At 39.4% G+C, this 18754-nt stretch overlaps 1 protein-coding gene across 1 annotated transcript in view; it reads left to right on the top strand.

Annotated features, from left to right (window-relative positions):
- Positions 1-18426, top strand: part of TAFA4 (TAFA chemokine like family member 4) — a 159682-nt gene extending 141256 nt beyond the window's left edge. The window contains exon 3 of the mRNA XM_060238274.1: positions 18122-18426. Within this exon, the coding sequence (XP_060094257.1) occupies positions 18122-18297 (176 nt within the window). The 3' untranslated portion in view covers positions 18298-18426. The remainder of the gene's footprint in view (positions 1-18121) is intronic.
- The last annotated feature ends 328 nt before the right edge of the window (positions 18427-18754 follow it).

Raw genomic sequence — 18754 nt, 5'->3', positions numbered from 1 at the left:
TTAACACCAACAAAGTGGTTTCTATAGCCCCCTTCACAGTGCCTTCTTACCTTTTGATATTGTTTCAGACATTAGAGTTTCTGGGGTTACACACAGACACAAATATTTCTTTGACATGAGGCATGGATTTTTTTTTTGCTAGGAGGTTGGATGGGGTATAAATTGAGATGAGGATGAAGAGGAAGAAGAAGAAGAGGAGGAGGAGGAGGAAGAAGAAGAAGACCGTAGATTTATAACCCGCCCTTCTCTCTGAATCACTCAGAGCAGTTTACAATCTCCTTTATTTTCTTCCCCCACAACAGACACCTTGTGAGGTGGGTGAGGCTGAGAGAGCACTCCCTGAAGCTGCCCTTTCAAGGACAACTCCTGTACTTATGCACCTTGACTCTAAATTCTGCTTCACCTGTATCTGATGAAGTGTGCTTATACACAAAAGCTTATTCCTAGAATGAAACTTTGTTGGTCTTAAAAGTGCCACTGGACTCAAACTTTATTGCTTCAGAACAACACAGCTACCCACCTGGATCTAAATAAAAGTGTGCATGCACATGAAAGCTTATACCTAGAATTAAACTTGGTTGATCTTAAAGGTGCTACTGGACTCCAACTTTGTTCTGCTGCTTCTGACTGACATGGCTAGACCACCTGAATCTGTAAGCTAGTTGGTTGCTCCTTTGAACCTGTACCATACCATTTTAGGTAACAGCAAAATGAAAAGCATGAACATGTACAGAGTGCACATTCCTAGGCAATGTTGTCTCTGGACTGCACACAGGACAAAAGGAAATTTTAAAAGGCCTCTGATCTTCATGTCCCCTCTTCCCGTGACTTTCCCCCAATTGTAAGTATGTTGAGCCCAACCTTGCAGCCTGATTGTTACCACACTGAAAGTGGATGCAGCCAGGGAGAGTCAAGGGCTATACTTTCTTTTCCAACAGACACCAAACATATTTAAGTATTTATGTGTTCTGCATATCAAACCCTTAGCAATTAATCTAGAGAGTCCAAAGATACAGCAAAAATTTTTGCAGAAAACTTACCTTTTATCAATTGTCCTCCTTCAGCCCTCTAGGCAGGCCAGATGAAAGAATAAAATAAGCACCTTGTCGGGCTCTTCCCCTGTCGGACCCTGGGAGGGGCCGGATGACTGCTCCAGGATGGATTAAACCAGGAACCAGACACGCTTCAGACCAAGCGGGGGGGGGGGGGGCGTTGAAGGTTAACGTCACCTAGGTACCTCCGACTGCTTTCGCTCCTGTCGTTCATTCCCCTCTTTCTCTCTGAACCGTTCGAACCGACAACACCGAGCTCTTCCTCTCCAGTGTGCATTTCTGGCTCCCTTTAAATCTTGTCCCTCGCGGTCCCCTCCCCCTCCCAGCTCAGCTTCCCCACTTTTATTGAGCCCAGCTGTGTGTGGTTGGTCCCCGCATCACCAGATGGTGTCCTAGGGCTTCCCAGCCGGCAGCTGGAGATCCTTTCGATGCTGGAACTGTTGGCAATCAGGACGGAGGCTGGAGGGGCATGAGGCAAGCCCTCCAGACACAACTTTTCATAGATCTGAGAGATCTGTCCCCACTTCTGTTGCCTTACCCATAAACATTATCAAAGTTCTTTCCCTCCCCACCCACTTGACACAGATCTGCTCAGGTCAAAACAGCTTTTCCCAGAGACAAAGCAGTCTTCCTATTCACACATATGTGTTTCCTGGGAGGGGAGAGAAGACCAGGGGGATGTTTACTGTAGCTCAATTAGCATTTGTAAGAAGGTGAAAAGGAGTCTCTGACTTCCTTGGCAGCGGAGAGGAAAAAAACACGGGATAGTTTTACCACTTCACATGCCTTTGAGGATCATTTCATTATTGCGGGGGGCGGGGCTCAGCCCCCATCAAAAAAATTTGGGAGGGGGCAAAAGCCCCACAGGGTCCCCCCCCCATAGTTTATGCCTATGTCTGATAAGATTGTATGGGTATTTAGACCTTTGCACACACCTCATTTGCTCTGCATTAACAGAACTGAAAGTTACAAAATGACAGAGGTTACATGAGCAGAAATAAATGCAGCTTTGGTCAACAGCAAAAGACCTCCACAGCTCATATGCTTAGCTCATGGGAGTAATCTTTATATTCACACCAAAATAGTTGTACCTTTCAAGAATTTATGTTTGCTGCTGTTTGGGGGTCAGATTTGTCTCTTCCATTACCTGCACATATGACTTCCATTTTCAAGGAAGTCTTATAATCAAATTTTCAAGAGTGATTGATGCTCTGACCTTCAAATTGCTTTCTTGGTAAAGGTCTATTTATTTCCAGCTTTTTGCACAAGGGTATTTGCTTTCGAAAAGCTTCTCCTCATTCCTGAAATTCCTACGGCCGGAGTGTGGAATCCTAAGCTGCCCTTTTGAGGAGAATGATGTCATATTGTCTCCAGTGGGACTTGACAATAAACATTCTTAGAATTCGGCCATGAAACTCTCAGGGATGTCCAGGGTGGAGGGGCAATAATCACAGAATGCATTCATCCACTTTTTGTTCTCCTTTCCTCTGGCCATTTTGGAGTAAGCAACATGAGCATTTGCATTCTAAAGACTCCTTCTGATGTGGTTATTTGATCCACAGGATATCTGACTGGATGCACATAAGAATATTTTGCCCTAATGGATCATTTGATGTAATTTGGCAGTGAGTTGGAAAAGCATGCAGCCCCCCCCATCCCCCACCCCACTTCCTTCCTAACTGCATCACAAATTGCTTCTGAAGGTCAGTAGACAGTTAAAAAAAACTGCCCTTCCTTGAAGAAGCTAAGGGTAGCATACCTATTTCTTCCCTCTCCCAATTTGTCCTCACAGCAACCCCATTTGGTAGGCTAGGCACAAATGAGCAGCCCTAAGTTTTGCATGTGCACCTAAATACCCTGACTGGATTGTGGCTGTTGCTCCTAGGCTACACATGATCCGAAGCTTCTATCTACTTTTGCTAGCACAAAGCAGTTGCTACACTGGCTGCAATCACACACTAAATAATGCACTTTCAATCCACTTTCAAACTGGATTTTGCCAGTTCACATAGTAAAATCCAGTTGCAAAGTGCATTGAAAAAAAAGTGCATTATTTAGTGTGTGTGATCACAGCCTGGGAGTTGCACCTGTTCTGTTTTGGTTTTTCCTAATAGACCAAGAGAAAAATTTTGTTTTTGTTTTTCAGCTGCTATTGTCATTCAGAAGTGGTGGTGTCAGATGAGCCCTTGTCTGGAAGGAGAGGAATGTAAAGTGCTTCCTGATTCCTCAGGGTGGTCGTGCAGCAGTGGGAATAAAGTCAAAACTACCAAGGCAAGTCTTTGTTCTATATACAGAAAGGGCTACTTTTTGAAGGGGCATATGTTATTATGTTAATGGTTTTTATGTTGTACCACATGGGTTTGTCTTTCCTAAGATCCCTGATTTTTGACATTTTGGAAGGATTTAAATTTTTACCCTTTTGTCCATGGTCTCCACAGACACTGAGGAAGTAGAGAGGAGCATTCTCTTTTTAGTCCTTAGGATCTTCTCCTTGAAGATCTGCCAAATGTTAAAAATGATGGTTGGAACAAAAGCCTCAGGTTAAAGACAGAACAAATCGTACTTGGAAGGGACAGACCTAGAAGAGCCTGCTCTTCCATATTTTGCATTGTGCATTCCACCAGTGTGGAATCCATACCAGTAAACAGAAAGATACCCAGCATAAGGGATAGAGAAAAGACATGTTTTATCCATAGGAGATAAGGGCAACCACTGAAATTTATGGAAGAAAGTAAAGTGACATACTCAAGGAACACTGTTGGAGAAAATTTATCTTAGGCTCATAATTCACCCACTATATTAGAGGATTCCCTGCCCACAGCAGGCACTTTCCTGCTGTCACTCAGCAGGACAGTGGGGGGTGGGTATCAGGAGACTAGAAGGGAGGGGACATCAGCAGTATCTACTTCTTAAAAAATAATTTTTATTAATTTTAAAAGGAAACCTAAAAAAAACCCCAAGGATACATATACAAGCACAAACATGCCCCTTTCTCCCAAAAAATTGGAAAAAATCAGCAATATCTACAACATGCTGCCATAACTTATTGTGTGTCCAGAAATAATGTCAAGGCATGGCTGGAGATGCTTTGGCATTTGGACAATACTGTACGGCTAGAGTTTTGCCTAAATGCCAGAGCATCTTCGGCATTCCTCATGACACACTGACATCACTTCTGGATGCATAGGGAGTGATGTCAGCGCATCACCAGTTCCATCATTAGGTTGCAAACGAGGGCTCCTGCCCATTGGACTGTCATACCTTAAGGACCGCCTCTCCCATTATGAACCCCACAGTGTTTGTGCTCTGCTTCATGTAGACTTTTGGCAGTGCCTGGCCCTCAGATACCTTGTTTAACTTTAACCAGAACAAGAGCTTTCTCTATCATGGCTGCAGCCTGGTAGAATGCTCTGTCTGAAGAAACTCATGCCCTGCAGGACCCATCTAGGTTCTGTGGGGCCTGTAAGATGGAATTATTCCTCCAGACATTTCGTTGAGGCAATCTTACTGGGCCTACTATTGGCTTCTCTGATCGTCCTGCCAGGGTTCTATAAATTGCTTTATAGAATATTTGTATTTTCTCTATGTTTTGTATCTATGTTGTTATCCACCCCAAGCCCTGATTGCCAGAGAAGAGGCAGGATAAAAATAGAAATAAATAAATTTTCCAGGCCCTGTTTGGCAACCCAAATGCCACTTTTGTTGTCCTCCACATGGCCCAACCATTGAGAAACTACCTTGCAATCATCTGTATAGTCTCCTTTTGGCTTCTGTTTTGGGTAGACTGCATGTAGTTTCCTTACCTTATATCATCAGGAAAGGCGGGACATAAATATTTTAATTAATAGGCTTCCGGCTTGGGAATCGTGCTGAGCTGACCGGTCCTCTGAACGGGGACAGTCTTAAGCCTCTGTTCAGGGTAGGAAAAGGCTTTCTTTGGCCTTCTGCCTACATTTCTCAGTTAGAGATTTGTCCAGGATACGCACAGAAACTCAGCGGAGGTTAACCTTGGCTGATAGGGAGCCCCATTGGGGGCTCTTTAGAGGCTTTGAGGGACTGCCGGAGAAGAGTGGCGTTTTTCATCATCTACAGAGGCTTGTAGAGCCATTTAATTGGCATAAGCTTGACAAGGTCCTAAGCTCTTTTGGGACTGATGAACATCTGACATTTGAAGAGACCAAAGCTAAGCTGGTTATCAGTGCAGAGGTAACTGATTACAATCTTTCGCTCCGGGACTTTTTTAAGGCAAACTAAATAATTTTGGAAGGTGGGAAGGAGTGATCTAGAAAGAGGGGAAGACAAAGAAAAGAAAGATTGAACTTTGAACTTCGTTAAAATGACAATGCTAAAAATTGGGAAGAAGTATTTGTTTGAAATACCTGTGGTCATCAACGAAAGCATCAGCGTCACAGCTCTGCATTCTCTACAATCAACACAGGAAGTACGTCAAAGATCGTGAGACTTGGATAACATTGAGGACGAGACTTGGTGCCTAGCAAATCAGGAAGTAACAAGGGAAGTGAGACTAACAAAGACTGTGAGATTTGGATACCATTGAGAACAGGATTTGCTGCCTAGCAAAGCAGGAAGTAACAAGATAAGAGAGACGAACAAGAAGTCCTACTCTAGGATTTTTTACTATAGAGAAATTGTGATCGCCATTTTGAAAAAAAAAAAAACTTTAAAAAATTAATATCTAAGCCCAGGAAGGTCGTAGAACGGCGAAATTAGGCTTATTTAAAAGGGCAAGTTCTAAGTTATTGAATCTGCTGTTTGGATTTTGATTTTGAGATGTTAAAATTTTCGTAGGCTTTCTTTGATGTCAGAGTCAAAAACAACACGTGCAAGAGCTCTCTCTTTGGAAAAAATGCAAGACCAATTAGAAGCGATGGAAGCTGGAATAATGAAAGGAGTTGACAAGATGCTAACAGCCTGTAAAAAAGAACTTTAAAAAGATATTGGAGATCTTAAAAAGGAAGTGTAAAATTTTAAAAATGACATGGTGGTCACAAAAAAAGTCCAGGATGTTGAGGAGAAGGTTAAAGTACATGATTCCACCTTGCTAAAGCTGCAAGAGAAGGTGACAATACATGACTGCAGAATGATGGAAACTCAAGTTCGTCTGGGAGGAGTACCTGAAGGGGAGGGAACTGTCTTAAAGGAATATATGGTGAAAATAATTGCTGACTTTTTGGAGGAAGATCCTGAAAGGACTAGAAATATGTATGATAACATGTACAGAGTTAATTCATCATATGCCAAGAGCAAAAATTTGCCAAGAGATATAGTTATAAAATTTATGTCAAAAGACATGGCAGGGAAAATTTTGAATAAAAATTTCCAAACGACTCTGATAGTAGAAGGAAGCAGATTCAGAATAATGAAAGAGTTGCCAAGACAAGTGATAAATGATAAAAAAAAACGTACAAGAAACTGACAGAGAAATTGTGTGCTAAAGAAATAAGATATAGATGGATAATACCTGAAGGCTTGAGTTTTGAGCTACATGGATTACAATCACAAACGCACATGTCTAGTTTTTACGAACAAAATAAAGACTTTTCACCATGATGGATTACAAATTATTATCTTGGAATGTAAGTGGACTAAATTCACCACAAAAAAGAAAAGCAACTTTTCATTGGATTAAAAAACAAAATTGTAACATAATTTGTTTACAGGAAGTTCATATACAACAAAAGGATTACAAATTTTTATGGAATAAACAATTAGGACTGGATTTTTTTTTCATTAGCCGAACAAAAGAAAAGGGGCGTGGTTTTTTATATTAATCAGCAATTAGAGCCAAAATTGGTATTTAAAGATAAAGATGGAAGATATATAGCAGTAGAGATAATGATTAATGGGGGGAAAACGTTATTAGGACTGTATGCACCAAATGGTGCAAAAGATGCTTTTTTAAAAGACATTATCAGACAGTTGGATGAAGTGGTTTATGACCAGATCTTGATGATGGGAGATTTTAATGGAACAATAAAGAATAAAATAAATAGATCTGGCCAAAAAAGTAATAATAAGGAAGGAAAATTGCCAAAATCATTTTTTAAACTGGTTAAACAAGAAAATTTGGAAGATATTTGGAGAAAATTTAACCCTGAAGTAAGAGACTATACTTTTTTTTCACCAAGACATAATACTTCTTCCAGAATTGACATTGCATTTGGGCCTCATAACTAAAAACATAGAGATTCTTCCAAATATAAGTGCGGATCATAATCCAATATTATGGGCTACAAAATTGCAAAGAAAAACAAGAAGATGGAGAATAAATGAAGATTTGCTACAAGATAAAGAACATTTTTTAAAAATGAAACTAAAGCTTTTTTCCAAATAAATGACAAAGATGATATAGAGTTCCAGATGGTAGTTCTTTATTCACGGTCATCCGACCAGCTTAATACAAACAAAAACAAAATCATAAAAACAAACCCATCACCTCTTACACAAAATTCCTGACTCCTACTATTACACATATTGTTAAAATTCATAACCAAGATTTACACTCTCAATTTCCCTCCTTGCCAACTGAGCAGCATAACAGAAACGGGCAATCTTAGATGAAACATCAGAATGAGTGTCAGACAGGAGGAAGGCAATTTGCTCATCCTCCTGCCTGCCCGCCAAGGACCCAAGAATTGGAGAGATTAATCTTGCCCTCAAGTCATTGTAATTAGGGCACTGCAAAATGATGTGGAGAGTTGTTTCAGCCTCATTGCAATTGCAGGGGCACAATCTTTCCAGATATGGGTACCCAGCGTAACGTCCCAAAAGCACCGAAGAGAAAAGTGCGTTGAGTCATGCTTTTGAGAAAGCTCTCCGATATTTTGGGATAGTGATGTTGAAAAGATACCTGGCTGGGGACAGTACTTCGGCTTGCTTCCCTAAGAAAATGTGCGCAGAAAGACTAGCTCTAGCAGATCTCAGTTCAAGCTCCACCAACCTCAGGCGCAGAAGTTCTTTCACATCCCTCAAGTTCCAGGTGGTATGGGACACTTTCAAAGCTGTAATGAGAGGGATATTGATTACATTGAACAATAAGGATAAAAGAGCAAAAGAAAAACAGAGATTGGACATTCAAAACGAGATAAAGAAAAAAGAAGGGGAACTGAGAAAAAGACCAGGGAAAAAGAAAATTATAAGGGAAATTACTATATTACAAACCCAAATGAGACATTTGTTGAATAAAGAAGTAGAATGGAATTTGAAAAAACTGCAACAGAAATCTTTTGAGGGTGCGAATAAACCTGGAAAGTACTTAGCCTGGCAACTGAAGAAAAAGAGAGAAAGTTAAATTATTAATAAAATTGTGGCTGATGGAAGAGAGATGGTAGATCAAGCAGGAATAAAAAGACAATTTTTAAGTATTATGCTAATTTATTTAAGGGTGTAAAGATAAAAAAAGAAAAGATTGAAGCGTATTTGCAAAATATTAAAATAGCACCCTTAACTGAATATATGAAGAAAATTTTGAATGATCCAATTGAAAAAATTGAAATTGCAGCAGCAATTAATGCAATGAAAATGGGAAAGGCACCTGGGCCAGATGGATATACGGCTAAATTTTTCAAAACCTTTAAAGAAGAATTAGTACCAAAACTGCAAAAATTGATGAATATGATAAGAGTAAAAGGAAAAATAGCAAACACTTGGAAAGAAGCTGTAATTTCATTGATCCCCAAGGAAGATAGAGATGTTACGAATGTACAGAACTACAGACCAATTTCATTATTAAATAATGATTATAAGATATACATAAGAATCTTTGCAGAACGACTTAAACAATATTTGATTAATTTCATAAAGGAAGATCAAGCAGGATTTTTCCCTAAAAGGCAAATAAGAGACAATATAAGAACATTAGGGTTTGTAGAGTCTTTCGGGATCAAGTGCCGTGTTCTACTGGAAAAAGTTTTCCTTCCAGACGTTTCGTTCTCAGCTGCGGAGAACATCCTCAGTGGCGTTGCAGCCGGAGCAGGCGCTCAGACCTTCATGCACAGCAGCCAAGAAGGTCTGAGCGCCTGCTCCGGCTGCAACGCCACTGAGGATGTTCTCCGCAGCTGAGAACGAAACGTCTGGAAGGAAAACTTTCTCCAGTAGAACACGGCACTTGATCCCGAAAGACTCTACAAACCCTAATGATGTTACCAGCCGTGAAAACCTGAAATCTTTGATAATATAAGAACAGTTGTAAATATTGTAGAATATTATGAAAAACATCCAGAAAAAAAAGTCACATTATTTTTTTGTGGATGCAGATAAAGTCTTTGATAATTTGAATTGGGACTTTATGTTTGCAATAATGGAAAAGATAGAACTTGGAGAACACTTCATAAGAATGATAAAAGCAATATATATGGAACAGCGAGCAAAGTTGTGTATAAATGCAGACCTCACAGAGGATATGATGATCAGTAAAGGTACAAGACAAGGCTGTCCGCTTTCACCATTGTTGTTTATAATGACTCTTGAAATTTTGCTGATGCAAATATTAGACGATAAAAAAATAGAAGGGCTGAAAATTAGAGGATTTACTTATAAATATAGAGCATTTGCTGATGATATAATGTTTATAGCTGAAAATCCTATACAAGTAATACCTTTGCTGTTATCCAAGATACAAGAATATGGAGCGTTGGCGGGACTTTATGTTAATAAAGAAAAATCAAAATTTTTATGTAAAAACATGCAAGTAAATAAGCAAAAGGAATTGCAGACGGGATGTGAAGTTACTTCTAAAGTAAAGTATTTGGGCTTGGAGATAACAATGAGGAATATTGATTTGTTCAAAAATAACTATGAAAAGCTATGGCATAAGATGCATGAAGATATGGTGAAATGGAATAAGCTTAATCTGTCATGCTGGGCAGAATAGCTGCAATTAAGATGAATATTCTGCCGAGAATAATGTATTTGTTTCAAACCATTCTGATTGTGAAAGATAGCAAACAATTTAATAAATGGCAAAGGAAGATTTCAGAATTTGTATGGGCTGGGAAGAAACCAAGGATTAAAATGAAAATTTTAACAGATGCTCAAGAGAGAGGAGGATTCCAGCTACCAGATTTAAGACTATATCATGATGCAGTTTGCTTAGTATGGATAAAAGACTGGATGGCGCTGTTGAATAAAAAACTTTTAATGTTGGAAGCTCATGGAAATAAATTCGGCTGGCATGCTTATATGTACGATGGGAAGAAAAAGATGGATGTTTTTTTCTCACCATTATATTAGAAATAATTTGTTAAATACATGGATGAAGTACAAGAAATATGGTGATGAGAGAAAAACATTATGGATAGTGCCAGTAGAAGTAATAAAAATAACAGCTGAAACCAGTGAAGAGAGAAGATTGTCATACAATCAATTACTAAAAATACAAAGTGGCAAAATAGAATTGAAAACTGCTGAGGAGTTGAATAAAAACTATGATTGGTTTCAAATGCAACAAATAAGAAGCCTGGTGGAGAATGATATCATAACTGAAGGAATAAGACATGAGCAAACAGAAATGGAAAAAGTTCTGCTTGGAGATAATGAGAAATTAATTTCAAAAATATATAAGTTACTGTTAAAATGGTCTATGGAAGATGAGGTAGTAAAATCTCAAATGATTAAGTGGGCAATCAATGTAAATAAAGAAATATAGATGGATACATGGGAGTATCTTTGGAAGAACTCTATAAAATTATCAACATGTCAGAGTATAAAAGAAAATTGTTTTAAGATGATGTATAGGTGGTATATGACTCCTAAAAAATTGGCAAAGATCAATAAAAAGATGCCAGACAGATGTTGGAAATGTAGAAGACATGAAGGCTCTTTTTACCATATGTGGTGGACTTGTGAAAGAGCGAAAAAGTATTGGCAGATGATTCAACAAGAAATTTCAAAGATCTTGGGATATGAATTTAAGAAAGTAGCAGAGACTTTTTATTGGGATTACAAATGGAAAAATTTCCAAAAGAAGATAGAACTTTGATCTGGTACTTGCTTTCAGCGGCTAGGACATTATATGCGCAGTTATGGAAGCAAGAAAAAATACCAGAAAAATGGGATTGGATTGTAAAAGTTATAACATGGAGTGAGATGGACAAACTAACAAGAATCTTAAGAGACTATGATTTGGAAGTGTATGAAAAGGAGTGGAAAAAGTTTAGATGTTATGTAGAAGAAGAATGGAATATAAAAGGATATTGGACAATTTTCTGATAATGATAATACTAGAAAAAAGAATATGAATATAGGTTCTTATGGTTTAAGGGTACCTTTAAATGTTAGTATTTTAAGTACATAACTTCGGCGGGAGTCAAGTAACAGGGGAAGGGGGGACTAGAAAATAGCATATGGGATAGATAAAAAGAAGGTATTAATGAATATGGTTACCATATGTTATCAATAAAATTGTGTTTACAAAAAAATATTTTAATTAATAAATAAATGTTTTTGCTGTCTGTTGTTGTCAACATGGTTTACATATCATTCCTGTGATGGGTTCTAAATTGCTCTTTTATGGCCATTACACAGTCTTCCTAATGTGAAAATGTTATCCACAGATTTGAACTAGTTGAATTTGAAGACTCTTTATATGTGGCTATATGAAGTCCAAGATCAAAGCAAACTTTGAACAAGCAAGACCTAGCAGATGATTTCAGTCATTTTTATGTATTGGGTCCCTAAATGTTTGAGGGTATCTGATGAAGTGTGGTTTGACTCATGAAGGTTTTACTGGGGAATATACTGTTGGTCTTTAAGGTCTATTGGACTTGTATATTGTTCTGAATGTATGGAGATGAACAAGTGCAGCATTAGCCCCATGACTAGAAGAGAAGTGCTGTTTCCCTGAAACTCTCTCCTTTATTTTGCTTTACATTACTTAGAGTAATGCCTTTGACATTGATTTTACCACTGTCAGAGATGGTACAGAGATTAATGTAAAGGTCAGACTTGCAGATCTGCTTGTCAGCATATGCTTGTTTTAAATTTAAGAAAAATTCAGCATAAAATGTGACAGACCAATCTTTATGCCCCCAAAGCTTTCTTTTGCAAAGTCATGAAATAAAGTGACAATTCTTATTTTCTTTTCCAACCATCCCCAGTAACAGCAGAAAGAAAGAAAATATGACTACTAATAGATCAAGCACATAAAATAACTCGGTTATTTTGTGAGCATTTTAAACACAAATAACCCTAATCCAGTGATTCCATGCCGCACACAAGTTCCAATGTGCGCAGAGTTCCTCTGCCCAGAATGTCTCATTTCAGTGGAAACAATGCTTGTATGCATTTGCTTGTAGGGAGCTGCTACCTTTGTTGAATGAAAGAGGACCACCTGTACTCACAAGATCTCTGGGTACCCATTAGTTAGTTTAATAGGTACAGTTCTATCCAGCCTTTCTTCCTTCATGGAGCTCAAGGCAGCATTATAAAGACCCCATGATGTCTTCCATGTAGTACTTACCAGAGATGTTTAACTTAGAAAGATTGTTGTGTCATGCATCTTCAAGTCACACCATATTCATCTTTCCTTTAGTTGTTTATTTATTTCCTTTATAGTTGTGGTCATGGGGAACTGGACTGGAGCAATAGCTTTACATCAATTCATTTGTTTGGCGCACTTGAACTTTGCAATGATAGACATGTGAAAACTAAGTCCATCTTTGTGTATGTCCAACCATCTCTTTATCCAACAGCAGCTCCATTATTGTAGTGGTGGTAGTGATGGAGATTGTGGCAGCTATAGTCAGAGACAAGAAAGTCAGCAGAGTTACGTGTCCTTAGATCAAAAATGAGCAGAAGTGAACTTTTCACTGGTTCAGTATGCAGAAATGGAGGGAGCATTCCGATTCTGATTTAGGCCTTTGCACACATCTATGGTTTCAGATTAACTACTGTGCTGAATTAGCACCCAAGAGTGCCCTAAACTGGTTTTGCTTCATTAAAGTAACAAGCTATTAACTCCTCTCTTCAAAGAAGAGGTCCCCAAGTGTGCAATCCACATCCCACTGAAGTCAGTGGCAAAGCTCACTTTGATCTTAATGGGTTCACATTGCACCCAAAGGTGCAGCAAGGATCTTTAATTTGATAAGGATTTTTTCCATTTTCTTGTTATTTTGTGAATATATTTTTGATACACAGAGATTGGAGGGAGGGGTTAAGGATTGCCACATAATACTGCAGATGCATGAACTCTGGTCTCTCCGTGTTTGCTTACCTGCATCACTGTATTCTTTTTGAAGTTAAATATCAATGTTAGGTTGCCAGACTCCCCAGCGTGCAGCCATTTCAAGTGGCATGTCTTTGGGTAATAAAATACAGTCCCCTGGTCATGAAGCAGCAATAAGCTGTCTTTTAGTATTATTCAGTTTGGGAATAATTCCAAATTTAAATATCAAAAAGTTGCCTATGCTATCATTCAGAGCAAACATGCCTTGAGTAGTGTAAAACATTTTGCTTCTCTATACAAACATTATTTACATAACAGTAAACTAATCTGCATGATGGGCTATCACTATCATAGATGAGAGAGCTATTACCTAGAATTTATAAAGATGGAAGTGGTAACCCTGAATAATGGTACCCATAATGTAAAATTCAAATGCAATAAAAGCCAACATTTATCAATGTTTTTTATTAGTATAGAGAATGGCCATAGTATATCCTTAATCAGTGGACTTGAGTCCATGGTTGTGCAGGCATACCTGCTAGGTCACAAGCCCCTAGAGAGTCACCATTGCTATTTGCTGTTTGGGGGAAGGATTTTCTGCTAGTGTACTTGAATTATTAATAGTAATCTATAAAACAGATGAGCAACTCTTCCTGCCTGTGTGTGCAGGCAAGGTGAGCAGAGCTGCAGGATGGCCAGGTAAGGTCACAGTGGTCAAGAGATTTCAGCAAAGGCAGGACTCTTCTTCTGTCACATGACTCCATGTCAGGTGATCATGATGTCAGGTTAATTTTCTGTCTCTTGCTCACAACTCAATGAGTTCCATTCTTCTGTCTGGAGGTTAAAATTGATCCTGCATCAGGAAAAGTTGAAAACCACTGTTCTAAAAGAACTTCAGATAGAAACACCTGAAAAGCAATGTGTGGTAACACTGAATAATAAGAAATCTGTGTTATGGAAGCAAAACACAACTTCACATAAAACCCAGGGAAATGAAGAATATGATTGAACAATTTCTTTGTTACAGTGACTTTTTTTTCTATATACGTAATGACATAGATCCATGTTTGCTGCCAAGTAGGGTTGCCAAGTCCAATTCAAGAAATATCTGGGGACTTTGGGGGTGGAGCCAGGAGACTTTGGGGGTGGAGCCAGTAGCAGGGTTGAATTGAACTCCAAAGGAATTCTGGCCATCACATTTAAAGGGACTGCACACCTTTTAAATGCCTTCCCTCCATTGGAAATAATGAAGGATAGGGGCACCTCCTTTGGGGGCTCATGGAATTGGACCGCCTGGTTCAATACTTTTGAAACTTGGAGGGTGTTTTGAAGAGAGGCACCAGAGGCTATGCTGAATACTTGGTGCCTCTACCTAAAAAAAACAGCCCCCCCCCCAAGCTCCAAATAACCACAGATCAATTCACCATTATTCCCTATGGGAATCAGTCTCCATAGGGAATAATTGAGTGCCCAGCAGACATTTCCCTCCCCCCCCCCTGCTTTTTGATGACCGTGAAGTAGGGAGAGGGCCTCCAAACCAGGGGATCCCCTGCCTCCACCTGGGGATTGGCAACTCTACAATCTGGTCAAGCACCAGAAGTGTTATAGCCTAACTGAGACCCAAGGGGAAAAAACTCCTTATCAGTCCATGAATCATACCTGTGGGCTTGTCACTCGCATGCATCTGTGTTTCATAGAGTAGAGCAGTTGATATGGCAGATTCTTTACCAGGAAGATGCTGAGCTTATCCTCAGGAGGGAGACCTTCTTTTGGCACTGTGATTATAACTGTACCACATTGCTCTTGTCTAAAAGACACATGCTTTCATTTTCAGAACAAGGGTCTGTATCAAACCATTCCATGCACAAGATGCAGAATTTTCCTGCTTTCCTCTTTGTTCCTGCAACCCCTTCCAGTCCTCAGGAAGCTCTTTTTTGGAGATGAGGGATGCATATGGAGGAATAGCCACATAGATTAGGAGGCTGGTATGAGGAGAGGCAAGGTTCTTCTGAAATTGTTCCTCCTCCCTGTTCTGAAATGTCAGCTTTTCTGCCATGGGAATACTATATTCCTCAGTTCTAGGGATATAGTTGGAGGGCACATGGCGACCTTACTAAACCTAAGCAGGGCCGAATCTGGCAAGTGTCTAAATGAGAGACCTCCCTGAAATCCCCCATAAGCCAGTTTGAGTTCCATCAAGGAACTCAATTGACACCCCCAAGTCTTCTTTCAGAACCAAATACCCAGGGCTTTTTTTTGTAGCAGGAACTCCTTTGCATATTAGGCTACGCCCCCCTGATGTAGCCAGTCTTTCAAGAGCTTACAGGGCTCTTTGTACAGGACCTACTGTAAGCTCCAGGAGGATTGGCTACATCAGGGGGGTGTAGCTTAATATGCAAAGGAGTTCCTGCTACAAAAAAAGCCCTGCTTACCTAAACAGAAAGACTGCAGCTTTTTAAAATAAAAAAAAAATCCTAAGAATACACAGCTCTATCTGTTCTGCATCCACTATGCTAGATCTGAACCTTAGGCTCTAGCAGTCAAGTCCTTTAGTGTAAAAGAAAAGGTGAAGAGCAATATGAAGAATTGGTGTAGTGATGTGTTTATATGTTGTTTATGTTTACAGTAACTCTTCAGGAAAGATGAAGACAGGCATGCAACAAGGCCTTCATTTTTTGAATGATTATGAAGCCGAATAAAAATTAATGGGACACAGTTTACTGTTTATATTCATGAGCATACCTAATTCGCAGAGCACTTTTAAAAACGCATGCCTACTGTGCTCAGAAACTACATTTTGCATTTAAAGTCAAGAACGCTTAAATGAAACAAAAAAGGAGCTCTCAAGCCACCCCTCATTGACTGGACTTAAAAGTCCTTTTGCTACACCCCTGGAGCTCCTTGCTTCTCCTTCAGCATTTGAAATGTTGCTTGTGTCTATTTGCAAAGTGGTGTTTGACTTGGCATCTGATAGTTGCTGCCGCCCCCCCCCCCTATTTTTTCTTCACAAGCACAAAGGATGAAGGAAGAAGTTTTTACTCTGATGAGGTTTCACAATCACCAAATAACCTTGTTTTAGAACAAATTCCCTTCTGCAGTGTTGTAAATACATACCTAAACTCAGTGTTTCTTTTGCTTGAAACAAAAAAGATGCTAATACTCACATACAAGGTTGCAGCAATTTTTACCGATTCCTACCCCCCAGGACTTGGGAGAGCCCCACAAAAAGGTGCTGGTATTCAGTACCAATGATGTGTGTGTGTGTTTAGTGCCATCAAGTCACTTCAGATTTATGGCGACCTTATGAATTAATGACCTTCAAAATATCCTATCATTACCAGGCTTTATGAGGTCTTGCTTACTGAGGACCATGGCTTCCTTTTGAATCAATCCATCTCATGTTGAATCTTTTCCTCCTGCCTTCAACTTTTCCTAGGATTAATATTTTTTCCAGTTGTCTTCTCATAAGATAACCAAAGTATGATAGCCTCAGTTGAGTCATTTTAGCTTCTAGAGAGGTCAGACTTCATTCGATCTAGAACCCACTTATTTGTCTTTTTGGTGGTCTAGCAGAGTTGTCAAACATGCAGCCCAGAGGGCTGGATCAGGCCTCCCCAGAGGGCTCCTATCAGGCCCATGAGCAACTCACTGTCATCTTCTTCCTTCTCTCTCTCTTGCTTCCTTCTGCATCACAGCTTGCTATCCCAGTCTTACTCAATCACATGGGAGCTAAAGAGCAAAGCCTATATTTTCTCCATTGACTGACAAGCACATGAAGCAACTTCTGTACAAAAGCTTGCAGTACCCAACCATTTTGTGTTTTCCTCTGGGTCTTAGGCTCAAAGCATTCACCATGAGATTTCTGTAACGAATGTCAGTAAATCAAAAGTAGGTTTGCAACTCACACACACACACCTGAACAACACATGCAGCGTACTCAAGATTGCTACAGCACAGGCATTGTTTCCAGATTTTGATGCAATAATTCTCAGAGCAAGAGGTGTCAGTTATCAGAAATTGTTAAATAAGCAAAATATTACATTAGTGCTAATCTTTTAAGCATATTTTATTTTAAGTTTTTTTTAAAAAAATCTTTGTGTTTATATGTGCCCTTTATAAAGTTTATATCTCACTACCTGGCATTACATTTTATGACACACATGACCCAGCCCAACAAGGTCCCATTTATATCAGATCAGGCCCTCATAACAAGAGTTCAACACCCCTGGTCTACAGTATCTGTAAAGCCCTCCTCCAACACTAACACCAGTGAGCACTGTCACAAAAAAGGGCTTTGCCTATACTTTGCCTGTGTTTGCTTTAACATTTAAAGAGACTGCACAAAAATGCCCGAAACAGCTGTGTGGCTGGGAGCCTCTCACCGCCAGGCAGCTGTTTTTTGTATTGTCTTCTGCAGTCCCTAGCTGCTTCTTGCCACTCAGCTATTTTTTTGGGCTTTCTGCAAAACCTGTTTAAAGGGACTGCAGTCTCTATCAACAAGGTTTTCAGGACCACAAATTATGAACTGGTTTGGTTTTTGAACAAACCTGTTTCATTTTGGTTCGTGGTTCTGTTCATGGTTCAGCCATGAACTAAACCACATTTTCCCAGTTCGTGCCCATCCTACTTTGGAGATCCAGATACAAATCCACACTCTGCCATGAAAGCTCATTTGGTGACCTTTGGGCAGTCACACACAATCAGCCTACCTATCATCACAGGGTTATTCTGAGGCTTAAATAGGGGAGAGGAGAACTATGCAAGTTCTTGCTTTGGGTCCTAAATGGGGAGAATGGGATGAAGTAAAAGAAATGATAAATGAAGTAAAATAAATTTTAAAAATTCTCTCGTACCATTCTCATTATCCCTTTTTCTTTGTTTGCAGGTGACCCGGTAGCAAAGCATAAAGCGAGACAATGGAATTTGTGGCTGCATTGCTGGACTGCTGCACAGAGACATTTATTGTGTGCAAAAAGCATTGTGTTTGGAGTCTCTGCTTTTTGCCTTAGTGGGCAAGAAGGAGCATGGTTCTGCTTGTTGACTGTGGCAACACTTCGCTAACTTTGACTTTCTTACAAAGCACTGTATACATTTTTAAGACAGGACCTTTATTGCTTTGATGCTTGAACATCTATAAATGAGCAACCCAAATTCCTTCTGAAGTACATCAACTACAGGCCTTTACTTCTAGCATTATGATTCAGGTAACTTTGGGAAATTGGTAAGGCTAGAAACCACTACTTATTCAGATGAAGGATCCATCTCATCAAACAACTATGGAAGTGATAGGAAAATTGAGGTATTCTTAGAAGATCCACTTCAATATATTTTTAGCTGGGATTTAGTAAGTAGGGAAGTAAATCATAATGTTTATAGCCCTTGACTCTATTTGGTTACTGACTGTGTGATTGTTTCTTTCTATTTGTACAGTGTTTGGGGAGAATAGTGAGGACATTTAATCCTGAATGTAGATAGAACTTAGTGTGCCAAATAACCCATTGGAAAACAGCAGAACAGA

Source organism: Heteronotia binoei, chromosome 5 (assembly GCF_032191835.1).
Source record: "Heteronotia binoei isolate CCM8104 ecotype False Entrance Well chromosome 5, APGP_CSIRO_Hbin_v1, whole genome shotgun sequence".
NCBI classification, from domain to species: domain Eukaryota; kingdom Metazoa; phylum Chordata; class Lepidosauria; order Squamata; family Gekkonidae; genus Heteronotia; species Heteronotia binoei.
Note: the sequence above shows the minus strand (reverse complement) of the source record. Positions and strands in the feature narration are given on the sequence as shown.